Source organism: Podarcis muralis, chromosome 5 (assembly GCF_964188315.1).
Source record: "Podarcis muralis chromosome 5, rPodMur119.hap1.1, whole genome shotgun sequence".
In the NCBI taxonomy this organism is placed as follows: Eukaryota; Metazoa; Chordata; class Lepidosauria; order Squamata; family Lacertidae; genus Podarcis; species Podarcis muralis.
Genome location: NC_135659.1, coordinates 60689510 through 60702591, shown reverse-complemented (window position 1 = coordinate 60702591; position 13082 = coordinate 60689510). Strand labels below are relative to the sequence as shown.

The window sequence follows — 13082 nt, the reverse complement described above, 5'->3', positions numbered from 1 at the left end:
GCGGAGAAACGCGCTGCCTTTCTCCGCTCTCCCGGGAAGGCAGGCAGGGGGGAGCAAAGACTTTCGCCCCCGCCCACCTTCAGAAGAGGTCCAGGACCTCTTCTGAAGGCGGGCGGGGGGCGAAAATCTTTGTCCCCCCTGCCTGCCTTCCCAGGGGCTTTTAAATCGCCCCGGACAGCGGAGAAGTCCTCCGCTGTCCCGGGCGATTTTAAAATGCCGCCCGCCAGCATTTTAAGATTGCCCCGGACAGCGGAGAAGTCCTCCGCTGTCCCGGGGTTTTTTAAAATGCTGGGGGTGGGAAGAAAAGCCCTTGTCCCCCCCCCCAGCCTTCAGAAGAGGTCGGGGGACAGACTGTCCCCGGACCTGGTCTGAAGGCGGTTTCCCTAGGAACGCATTAATTGATTTTCAATGCATTCCTATGGGAAACCGTGCATCGCAAGACGAAAAACTCGCAAGACGAAGAGACTTGCGGAACGAATTAATTTCGTCTTGCGAGGCACCACTGTATCCGGAGAGGCGGCCTTCAGGCGAGTTTTAATTTTAATTTTCCTTCTCCCACTTAATGCCCCACGCTCGCCCGAGCAGCTTGCAGTCTTCGGTAACCACGGCGACCCGAGGGAGGGGAGGGAACAGGGAAGTCGAGGGCGGCGGCGAGCCGCGATGACGTCAGTGGGCCGCGCCGCCTCGCCCTGGCACGGTGTGAGAGCCCCGGCTAGTGGTGCGAGCTTCAGAATAAGTGGGATCCGCGTGCGCGAGACCGAGATCGCGGGTAAGGAGCTCAGCCCTGGGCAGGAGGAAGCGGGGCCACGCGTGCGGGCCACATCCCCACAGAGAGCGAGCCTCCCCCGGCCCACCACTCCGGGCAGGTCCACTCGCATGAGGGGGCGGCGATGGCGACGGCCGGCAGCTTGCCTGCAATGCCATCCCTCGAGCAGGCGAGGAGCCCGGAGGCTACCAGATGCGAGTCCTCTTTCCCACCCTGCTCGGGAGTCCAGAGCACTTGGTCGCATTCAGGATCTAGAGTGGGGAAGCGGGGCTTGTGTCTGGGCTGGACACATTGGGCTGCCTGTGCTGCTCGACCTGCGGGGAGAAATCAGGGTGGGAGTCACGACCGTGAGGCAGGGCTGCCAAGTGTGGCAGAAGAGGACACGGCCGTCGCACCTGTCCTTAGGTAGGAGCTTCTTCCGTGTCGACCTGCTGCCCTAAAGTCTTGGCTTTTTTCTTGGCTTTTTGGCGGTTGGCACAGAAGGAAGGCAAGGGGGAGGGGAAAAAATTGAAACTTACACTTTCGTGCGTCCCTCCCGGCGTGACGCTGCGCGCTGACGTCACGGGGCTGTAATGGTGGTGTGCCTCGAGATTTTTTTCATGAAACAAGTGTGCCTTTGCCCAGAAAAGGTTGGGAAACACTGATTTAAGTATTAGAAGGTGTTGAAATTTTTTTGTACATTACTGCCAATGAATTTTTGTAAACCACATGCAGAGTTATTTAGCTTGTGATAAAATTTATTGCAGCAAAGGCCATGGAATGCAAACCTTGTATGCAAGAAAAGAATGTGCTATAAACAATAGCCCCCATGTTAACTCACCGTCCAGGATATCACCATGTTATTTTTGGCTGTTCCTGCTCCTTTAACTCCTGTGGGGTTAATTTCTGGACCTGAAATAAATTAAAACGTGAAATTTGTTTTAAAGCATTGAATGCTACAACACAGCTACCGCAAGCTTTTCTATACCATGCGATATTGCTAAAGGAATAATCTTTTTTTCCTTCCACATAGGAAGGCTAGAACACAAAGGGGAGACCCACATAAAGCCTCTGCCAAAAGGAAAGACCTATGCAATTGCTATGGTACCACAAAAGCTATTTGCAAAGCAAACTTTTAAAGTTACTATGACACTGGTGGTGTCAGTTGTTTAAAAAGCACTTAAAACAATGGGGAAACTATGAAGGGACATCAACCCCCTCAAAAAAGTCAATCTGGAGCAGCGGCTGATGCTGGTAAGGCTAGAGAGATTGTGTTTACGGTGTACAGCACTACAGAGAATTCACTCTATGTGTGCTACCCTTTCTCTCCCTCTCCTTCGGTGTTTCTATTAACACTGGCCTGAACTAATCAGCTGTAGAGGCTGCATGGAATTTGGTCAAGGGCTGCTTATGGCCCATGAGGTTATGTTTCCCACCACATATTTAAACAAAGGGTTATGAGTAAATTAAGATGCACAAGAGCCTTGTCCTTACAACAGAAACATGCCTTCTTTGATGTTTTGTACAAAAAAAAAAAAATCAAAATCCAGCCCATCACTTCCCTAATTTGAGAAAAGTATTTATTTGTGAGGTTCCCCTTGCACTCCATGCACATCTACAGTCCAAAATCTTAAACTTAAAATACCAAGCCAGTACATATCTGTTAGGATCTCTGACAAAAGCCCATTAGCCTAAAGATACTTGGTTGACTCAGAAAAAGCTCAGGGCTGCTTCGTACATTACACCAGGGATGGGAATTCTGTGGCCCTCCAGATATTGTTGGACTTGACTCACATCCTCCCTAACTATTGGTCATGCCGGCTAGGGCTGATGGGGGTTGCAGCTTAGCAGCATCTGAATGGCTGCAGATTCCCTATCTCTACATGACATGGATAAGATGCACCAAAAATGTTTTTATGTGCACACATTAAATCTAATGTAATGGGACAACATGACAAACAGGTGCATGCATATATTTCTCAGGTACACTTTCCAGGGAACTGAGACTGGCCACTACTGCCTGATGAGCATACATGGTGACAAATATGGGCTAGCTAAAAAGGTAACGCGTGACACAATCCACATTCTTAGTGTCTCTCTCTTTTATCTGTCCTTGTTCTTGCGTACATTACAATTGCATAATTTTATGTAAGTGTTCTTTTCCTTTCAAATATACCCACCCACTCAAGTCAAATAGCACTTACGTGCCCCATTCGTATGGTATCGCTCAGAAGGCAAGCTGGGGTAACTGCTTCCTACTTCGTTCACAGCTATTACTCGGAACTGATAGTTGACGTAGGGTGCAAGGCGCAGGATGGCAGAGTTCACGCTTCCTGGGTAACGGGAATGGTTATGCCAACTTCCAGGCTGGAATCTATCCTCTTCAAATTCCACAATGTAATCTAGAAGAGCAGAGTGTGAAGGCTTGCTAAAGTTGCGACATAATTATCGGCCAGCTGACTTTTAGAAAGGAAAACAAACCAAAGCAGCAACACTGATCCCCTGTAGGGTTTCAAAGTAGTGCTGACCTGTGATAGGGCTGTTGTTGTCATCGCCAGGAATCCACGTCAACCGCACACTCCTTTCAGCGAGGTCAGTTAGTTCAAGATCACGAGGACGTTCAGGGCGCGCTACAGGCAAAAGAATGCATGTAAGGTGCAGGTGTCCCTCATGGGCTAGTCCACTCAAGAGCTGATGCTTAATAGCTTTGGGTATCATGACCACTGACTCTGGGACCTTGCAGCATGAAGCAGAGAGAACTCCACTAAGGCCATTTCCTCAGAGGAAGAATAGCCAGTATTGCATTTGGGGACCTTTTGGACACAGAACACAGCCCTGCCTCCATTGATGGACTCAGATTAGGAATCAGCCTTGCAGAAGTCAAAGGCTACAAGATCAGTGAAGTCCCTTTAACAACTCAGCCAGCTCCTCTACACAGGTGGAACCAACCATGCAACAGGTCTTACCAGCCTTCAGTTGGCTTCTGGCCTCTGCTGGGACATCTTCATAAAGCTACCTTGGTAGGAGAACACTTCAGCCAACAGGGCTCACTTAGAACTATCCAAGGTTCTGTTTTTCTCTGCCCTCTTCATAAGAGGGCCCTAACAGTCCACATTCTTTGCAAAGACAGAGCTTTACAAAGAAGGAACATAAATACAATGAATGGCAAAGGTCACCTTGCAAAAATAAAAAGGAGGGTGAGAAACACCTCCCATCACTTTTAGCATCAGCCCCCAAAATTCATCCATGCAGACTGATTAAAATATTCTTTCTTTGCGGTAGGGGGCAACATCAACAACAATTTGTGCAATAGAAATCACGATCCCCTACCCCAAAGAGGTCCAATTATCAGGGATATTTGTCATGAGGTTTGGGCCAGCCAAAGTTATCCAACTTTCAGAGGCACTTAAATTTCATACCAAAGTCATTGCAATGGTCAAGCAACAGTGTAAGAGAATGTAAAAATTAATAATAATCAAAGTGGTAAATGGATCAGTAGTGATTACCTTTGGGTAGGGTCATACGGTTAACAGAAGAAGGAGCTGCAAAAATAGATATTAGCTATTTAGATGGTTAGTTCAATTCTTAAGCACAACTTGTTGCAGGAATACAATGTGCAGTGGCTGTGCCAGGTTTCAAGAAGCCCTGGGCAAGATGACTTCCAGACCCTCCTCCACCACTGAAACACTTTGTCTTCCTCTACCAGGAGGCCCTAGTTGCTTCCCATCTTCTAAATGGTGAGAAGGGAATGGACAGAACCCTAGTTCTCTTTTTTGCTTGGAGGAATGGGGAAATGAAGGAACCTGTCTGTTACCTTCCTACAACCATGAAAGTTTAAAAGGTGGTGAAAGAATGGATATCCTCCCACAAATACAAAAATAAAAAGTAAAAAGGACTCATCCTCCCCATTCCTTAACAAGCAGCAGGAAAGCAAACTAAGTTTATTTTTCCTAGTCTTTTTTCAAAACTTTTTTTATAGAGGCTGATGGACGCTTTGGTTCCAACATACCTGACAATCTCTAAAATAACAATTTGGGAAAAAAGTTTGCTTAGTGGTGGCACTTCCTCCCTCTTGGTGGTGGAAGCAGTCAACACTTAAAAAAACACAAAACAAAACAAAACAAAACAGCAGAGCAAACAAGCTGCTGCATTCAGAGCAAAGCTCTGGATAGTTTTATCTTTCTTTTTAATTTCTCAGAGTGTTTATGGAGCCCACATGGAGACCAGAGGCACCTGGGTGGTACAACTGTCTAGAGCATTGCTCCAAAGGCAACTGTACACCAAACCCTGCTGTAAGGGTTTCAAAAAAGAAGAGTCAGGGACTACCATGGTGGTGCCCTTTGGGAGCACAGGGCACTTACCTTACCCTAAATCAGACCATTGGTCCATCAAGCTCAGCTATGTCTGCACTGACTCACAGTGGCTCTCCAGGGTTTCTGGCAAGAGTCACTCCCTGGAGATGCCAGGGACTGAACCTTGGAAGCTTCTGCATGCAAAGCAGATGCTCTACAATTGAGCTACGGTCCTTCCTCTTGCAGCTGTGTCCCATGGTCCAGCCCTATCAGCACCACTGACCGCAAGGACCAGAGTACCAGCCTTCACTGACTTTTCTTGGAAGACAGGCCCTACCAGCACCACTGCTATGCTCCTAAATGTATTCCAGTTACCTTCAGTCTTTCCCAAACTAGCTCACAGACAAGACCGAAACACAAAAGATGCAGAGTTGTTCAAAATGTTTGCTTAGGTGTCAGGGACTTCAACATCTGGACAAAACTCAAGTGTACTTCATTGACTTCAGATTAACCAAAGTCCTGTGAGCCCTGCCTGGTCACTTGCAACAAGGAATGGAAAGATCTGTCCATTTCATTTCTCTCAGTTTCTCATCTTTCCAATTTTAAATTCAGTTTCCCACATTTCTGCAGCATTTTGTGACTCTTTTTTTTTTAATCCACATGAAAATTAGCTACAATTAGCAAGGTGCCCTGGTTAATCTTCAGATATCGGTTCAGAAAGGCCACTGAAACCTTTTTAGGTAACCTTTTACTTTAAAGAAAATACAGGGTGTTAGAAATTGTTAAGAATAACATTCCAAATTCAAAGGAATTTGTTATTTGTTTCATGACCATTGCACATGGTACCCTGTACGTGTTACTCTACAACACAGGAGAACAGGTATTAAAATCTGTCAAAATAAGCTGTCAGTCCCCCCGTGGACCTCGTCTCAAGCTCTGCAAACTTAAAAGGAATATCAAGTTACCCAGAACAGTGAGATGGGCTCTGGCAGTGTCTCGATCTAGTTCAGTGCTGGCAACGCAGGTGTAATATCCTTGATCTTTTTCAGCCACTCCATATATCGTCAGGCCATCTTCTTCTTTCTTCATCCTTTCACAAAAGGAAAACATCAGAAATAAATACAAACACAGTAAGAATAATCTGACCCCACAGCTTGCCTCAAGCAATGGCAGGACCAGCTGTAACAGCTATCTTGTGTATGTTTATTCATTTTTATTTATTTAGTATAGTTTTATGCTGCCCTGCATCTTATAATCTAAGGGCAGGGTACAAACAAAATGTAAACATAAGAGATAAAATATAAAATGATCTAGTACAACAATTTTATGTTCTGTAACATGGCAGGGTAAGAAAACAGTCTGACCTCTGGTGACAAAATCTTTGGCTGCAATTGAAACCCCCTTTCCAATGCCCCTCCATGTAACTGGGTAAAGGTGTCCGTCCACTGGTGCAGAACTCTCATTGCACCCACTGAACGTGCAGGAGATGTACAGGCAGCGGGATCCTCAACAGTGGTAGCCTTCAGAAAGCTCCAAAATATGGTGTTTTGGGGGTAGGCTGAGCTAGCCCTGAATCTGCTAGAGCTGAAGCTGGCCCTCCTGCTATAATTTACCAGCACTGGGCCATATCCAGGCCAGTTCCAGGCTGACACAACAATTTCCATGCACCTCCACCTTCCAACCTGGCCAGTATGAGCAACCAGGCTAGAGATATGGCAGTAGCTCCACCTCTCTATCACAGCCTGCTGCTGCAGTCTAAACTTTAGATTCTCCTGCCAAGCTTTTAATTTCCAGTAAGAGGTAAGAAACACACCCACTGTTATTTTCACACAGTCTGCTACTTCTGTTGTATGTCAGAGTAAGCAATATTAACTGCTGCATAGAGACACCACTCCCAGGAACAATATGGCAACAATTGGCCATTCCAAGTTTATTTATACTGTAAGACACTAAATAACAAATTACATGGAAATAATATTATTCATTATGGTAGAAGAGAGTGATTCTGGCTGGCTTTGGCAGCACAGCTACCTTATATAAAGTCAGATGGGGGAACCTTTGGCCCTGCAGATGTTGTTGGATTCCAACTCCCATCAGCCCTAACCAGCTTGGCCAATGATCAGGGATGATGGGAGTTATAGTCCAACAACATCCAGAAGCCTACAGCTTCCTCATCCCTGATCTAGCTCAATATTGTCTACTCTGGTTGGCAATAGCTCTCCAGGGTCCTATCACTTATCACTTGATAATTTAACTGGAGATGCCAGGGGCAGAACCTGGGACCTTAAAACTACAGTCCCCCTCCCTGGAGAAAAGACAGCAGTACAGCTTACCAACATAGCAAAAGGATTTATTCCTTCTTTGTGTCCTCTGGATACATAAAATGTTAACATCTTGAGAAACATACAGCCTATGAAAACAAAGACAGCACACACCTGCTTCCAAAGTACAGAGGGGAATCATCCTTGAGCCAGGTGACCGTAAGTCTCAGTGTGGGGTCATGCCTAACCCGACACATTAGATGAACTGTGGAACCCTTCTTTGGCACTGCATCCTTTGGCCCATCTATGATCCTCGTTAGATCTGTGAAGAGTTATACAGTTATAAATTGTAAGAATGCAATTTTGGGGACTGTGCGAGTAGTCAGTCGAAGTCTAGCGGAAAGAAACCACAGACACTTTGGGGAATGAGAAATAATTTGGTCAGATTGCAGAGTTCCTACAGATTTCTAGTTGCAATTCTTTTCCATACCCGTAACTACACATTTAAGAGTGATAAATCCTGCAAATATTCTTTTATTCCATAGCAATGCCAACTTTTAATACACATGGTGGTGGTACCTGAGACGTGTACTTTTGTGCTATGGATCGATTTGATAAATGGCTGTTTTAGAGAAGCAAGTTACCGTATTTTTCCGTGTATTGGACGAGGTTTTTTGACACAAAAATCATATCAAAAAACTGGGTTGGGGAATACACAGATAGTGGCATGGGGGGGGGGGGAGATGCCGCTGCGTGCGGGGAGCGATCTGGGGGCACTGGCTGGTGGTGCACAGTTTCTCCTGATGCCGCTGTGCATGGGAAGCACTCCTTGGATCGTTTCCCACACACAGCAGCATGGGAGAAGGTGCCCTCCAGCCAACTGGCTGGCTGGCTGGAGCGCACTTCCCTTGATGCTGTTGTGCATGGGAAACAATCTAGGGAGTGTTTCCTGCCCGCAGCTGCATGGGCAGAGAGGCTCAACAACTTTGGGCCATCTCCCCTCATTTTCTTAAAATTGAGTTCCCCCAAATAGGGGGGAGTCTTATATATGGGGGCATCTAATTACGATATATTACAAATTCCAGTGGCAGGAACTGACCTGGTTTGGATAAGCTGTTTTAAATATTTCAGGTTACAGATATGTACTTCTCCAATATATTCACTTACTCCCACTCTGCAGTCCCTTCAGTGTTCTCAGCATCTGCTTAGGGAGCCCCCAAAGGCAAGGAAGCCCAATGCTGACAGAGTGTGTGACAGAGTGTGTCCCCTTTCAGCTCGCCGTCTCCATTCGTACCTCTTCTTTTATCCCACCCTTTCTCCTTACTCTCTATAATCTTTATATTTCCACCTCCTTCTCCTTCATTTCTATCTTTCCTTTACCCTATCCCTCTCCACTTAATGTATGTTGCAAGGATCTACTGATTAGGTGGTGAAACAGGGTCAAATGACAGATCCCTCCTGTCACTGGAGTGTGGTGCATGGTGTTGGGAGTCCATAGCATTCCCATCTCTGTGGCCTTTGTATCTTCTCATAATGAAACAGGTAAGCAGGATGGGAAATGAACCAACTCACAGGACTTTTGGAAATTGTTGCTTAGCGTTAGTTCGGGGGACTCTATCAGCTACAACTCAACAAGTGACAGAGGCCCGCAGTCCATTTATTTCAGGAACACTCAATCAGTCACATCATAGCATGTACTGCTGCTTTCCCTCCTGATTATACTTGAAGCTACCTTAAGACCCACTGAAGAGCACAGCTATTTAACCTTATGAGCATGAACCAAATATAGCATTCTTGTCATCAGAGGGTACCCAAGATCTACGTTATCTGGAGGATACTTGCTCTCTGCTTAAACAGAAGCCATCTTACCTTTTATTTCCAAACGAACCTGGTTCTGTGCTTTGCCCAGAAGATTAGTGGCCACACAGGTGTAAGTTCCTTGGTCTTCTTTCCGAGCTCTGATTATTTCCAAAGTCCCATTCTCGTGCACTATATAGTTGCCACCATGCAGAGTGCTTCCCTGGCCATTCTTAAACCTCACAACAACACAAGAGAATGCTTGTAAGAGAGGGAAGCAGAATAAAGGTGCAGACTGACTTCCAAGTGTGGGTACAGGATTGCAGAGAAAGGGGGCAATCCTCTGCTCAGTAGACAGGCGGTTGAGATACATCCAAGATACATTCCTTTATGGCCATTTATCAATGAATCGAAACACATTTGATTCTAATAGAAATTCAGTTGATTTCAAAAAAGATTATCTGTCCCAAGCAGATGCTATGGCTTAATAATAAAAATCCTTACCATCGTAATGTGGGGATTGGGGATCCAAAGAATGGACAGTCAAGACGAGTCCGGTTGTTTAGAATTACTTTGATCAGCTGATTACGAGGGGCAAGGATCCGAGGAATAACATCTTTAAAAGAGATAGAGAGAGAGATAGATAGCCTATAAAGGTAGTCAGAAATTTTCATTAGTTTTACAGAATATATTTCATTTCTAGCTTTACATTTTTGTTTATTTGGCTTTTGCTTATTGTTCTCATTAATGGATTTTTGTCCTGAATCCATTCTAGATGAGGTGTGTGACACAATTAGCTTTGGAATGGAATAAATATATTCCTTTTGCCTATCAGTAACTGCCTACACATATAAGTAAACACCTTTGCCTTTCGTGAGTTAGATCAGTTGGCGTTCAAGGATGTTATGGTTTGCTAGGGAAAGAAAAATAATTATTTCATGTTCACTTCAAAATAGTGTCTTCGGTGACCCTCTATAATCTAAACATGTCAAGAGCCCATTTGTCCATTCAATACTTACCCAGCACACTGACAAAGGCATTAGCCAGCAGGTACCCATGTTCATTAGAAGCATTGCATTGGTATACAGCACTGCTGCCACTTTGGATGTCCCGAAACATAACAGTGTCTCCCGTTACTTCACGGCTCGGGTTGGGAGTGGAACCTTTGAGAAAGACATAAACATAAGTGATACACAGTTTTCAGCCTTGCAATTAATAGGGCTCGGCTAATCTGCCAATTTTGGTTTCTCTCGTTTTCTCGTTTTCCCAAGTCTTCCATTTTCCACATCAGTTTGTGTCTTTTTTTTAAGTCCTCATGAAAATTCACCAGAATTTAAGTGTGAATTTATTTTAATATACAGTATTGCATGTTTGTATGCAATTTTGCCCAATATACACATTTTTGCAAAGCTGAACATCTCAACATGGAAATGACTTCCTTTTCTGTGGTGCTTAAAGGCAGATCCCTATTATCATAATATAGTTCACTATGGGAATAAACACATTTGTTCAGAATTATGTCTTCCCTATAAAAGATTATCAAGAGGAGCGCGGAGGGAGCACACTGGCCCTGGCAGCATGATCTGCAGGTGGCGTGCCATGCCCCCAGGACACACACCCCACCCCTGGGACGTGCGCCAGGCCCACCCTGCCTGCTCTCCGCCCCCTGGTGCCGGAACATGAAGCTCCGCCACTGATGCTATGTATGGTCATCAGTTAAGATCACAGTTACTTGAAATTACAGCATTTCCTTCTCCACACCCATGAAATCAAGATACACTATAAGCCATTATCTTCTGTTCGCAACAGGTTTGCTTACTTTCTATAGGTTCTCCATTCACCAGCCACTGGATGGAAGGCTTGGGGTTACCATTGGCTCGGCAAACCAGTCTCCCATCCTCACCAGGAGCCAAAATAAGATTCTCTGGTTCATCCAACCAGTAAGGAGCAGCTTTAGAACAAGAGAGTGAGAGACACACACCAAAGTGTATTATAGCTATCTCAGCAAAGCTCCTTTTGTGTTCTTTCAGCATAGGCTATACTGATTAGTATATAAAAGTGACTGATAATCATTGTTCTGTACCATTTTTTAAAAAACACACCATCTCAAGAACAGCTAAACATGATCAGCATAGACATATAACAGCAGACACAATAAGCCTGTGTCAATAACACAATAAAAATCCAGCAGCAATAAGCAGCCATATTAATTTCCCACAAAGTCTCAAAGCAATGTTTTCAGGCATTGTGGGAAACTTCAGTGGCCACAAAGCACTGCCACCACCAGGCACGGCTGGGGGACTCTGGTATCAGGTTAAGAACGGACCTCCGGAATGAATTAAGCTCGTAACCAAAGGTATCACTGTACTGTTCTCATTCATGTAAATAACAATTCTATTGTCTCTTTGCTGAAGACAGTCTTTTTTCATATTGACAGGAACAATAATGTTTGGGAGGCACAAATTAGATCAACCTGGGTTGAGGGAACATGCATCTCTCATAATGACAGAATGTTGTATAGGGGATGTATTCTCCCTAATGATATTAATGACTAAGTGTATTAAGTCTGAATGCTCATCTATGGAATAAAAATTCCTAGGTACATATATCAAGCATGTGAGAAATAAGAATTATCTTGAGTCCTTTTCTTTGACATCTAGTTTTCAGCATGCAGGTTTTTTTAAATAAAAAAAATGCAAGAACATTCCATCCTGAAATCTCCCACCTGCAGTCCAAAGTAGTACAGTTTCAACCCATAACGTGCCACTCATGTTAATCAGAGAACACTGTTATTGTGTGGTATATAAATGTGGTAGATAGATAAATAGCTCTTATTTCAGCAACAGGCTTCATGCAGTTTAAGAAAAATACTTTCTGAACATTTCCCATAAAACCAAACTAGCAATGACAGGCTTATGTTCTCTTCTGCAAAGTACAAGGAAGATATGAGCCACAAGCTTAGATGGCAGAGGATTTCAATAGCTAGAAGGGTGTGTATGAACGAAATATTTCTTATCTTTGGTTGCTACAGAGGAAGATTTCCCAGGTTAGCCTGATCCCATCCTTCTAGAGCAGAACACTCTGTTCTCCGCAAATCCCTCCCAGGTTCCTTTTGATTTGCTAATTGGCAAAGGAATAAGAATGGTATAGTAAATATGACGTACCCTTCACTCTCACCGAGATTGTGTGGCGGCTAGTTCCCACTTTGTTGGAAGCTAAGCAGAAGTATTCCCCAGAATCTTCCTCAGAAACATTGGCAATATGAAGAGCCTTGTTGAAGTTCTCCAGCTTGGTCCTGCCTGCTGGGAGATCACCTCCTTTCTTGTGCCATACGATGTCTGGTGTTGGGCTACAGGGAAGAGGAGAATAGGGTTTGACATGAAGCCTCTCCCAACATGAAATGTACACTATAAAGGAATTCCCTGCAGCCCAGCTTCTGAATTTAAAGCTGGGGTTCTCACTTAGCATTCTCTCAAAATCCCAGACAGGTCCTGCCAAGGAGGTTGTGAGGATGTACCTTCACTGAAGAAAAACAATGATTTAATGCTTAAGTACATGCATGTACAAGATTCTGTGTTAAACCCCAGGTTTCTGTGGTAATAATATTTCAGGGAGCAGTTCAGGGAGCCTTGGAAGCCATTGACACTTGAGAATAGGCAATTATGGGTGCTATCCAACTAATGTGTTGTGTCAGTGCAAGGCTTTATGCTTGTACAACAAAACTTTCCCCTTCTCTCCTTCTCCACTGCATACTACCCCCCACTCTGTTCTGGAGGGGAATCCCTGGGACAGATGTGGGGTGGCATGGGGGAGGAGAAGGGGGAAGTGCCATTGCCCAGTCTTGCATTGATGGCACCTGTTAGTTGTATAATCATTGAATCTGGCTTATGGGTCAGGAGTTAATGTTATGTTACAGGAGTTAATGTTGGCAGTTTGATCTCTACTGGTAGATCACTGGAAGTCTGTGGTAGATCACTGGCTCCCCCC

At 44.7% G+C, this 13082-nt stretch overlaps 1 protein-coding gene across 27 annotated transcripts in view; it reads right to left on the bottom strand.

Annotated features, from left to right (window-relative positions):
- The window catches only part of NFASC (neurofascin), a 187104-nt gene that overhangs the window by 63675 nt on the left and 110347 nt on the right, over window positions 1-13082 (bottom strand). For 20 of the 27 annotated variants that reach the window (XR_013392957.1, XM_077928983.1, XM_077928982.1 and 17 more), the window contains 11 exons: window positions 12260-12444; window positions 10915-11046; window positions 10115-10258; window positions 9600-9711; window positions 9168-9334; window positions 7473-7620; window positions 6003-6127; window positions 4252-4287; window positions 3274-3375; window positions 2950-3147; window positions 1587-1657 (listed from right to left, as the gene is read on the bottom strand). Coding sequence is in view for 26 of the 27 variants with exons in the window: in XM_077928983.1 (XP_077785109.1) it covers window positions 1587-1657; window positions 2950-3147; window positions 3274-3375; window positions 4252-4287; window positions 6003-6127; window positions 7473-7620; window positions 9168-9334; window positions 9600-9711; window positions 10115-10258; window positions 10915-11046; window positions 12260-12444 (1420 nt within the window). In the remaining variant the exon portion in view is untranslated. The remainder of the gene's footprint in view (window positions 1-1586; window positions 1658-2949; window positions 3148-3273; window positions 3376-4251; window positions 4288-6002; window positions 6128-7472; window positions 7621-9167; window positions 9335-9599; window positions 9712-10114; window positions 10259-10914; window positions 11047-12259; window positions 12445-13082) is intronic. The other 7 variants (XM_077928985.1, XM_077928987.1, XM_077928989.1 and 4 more) reach the window with 1 other exon arrangement.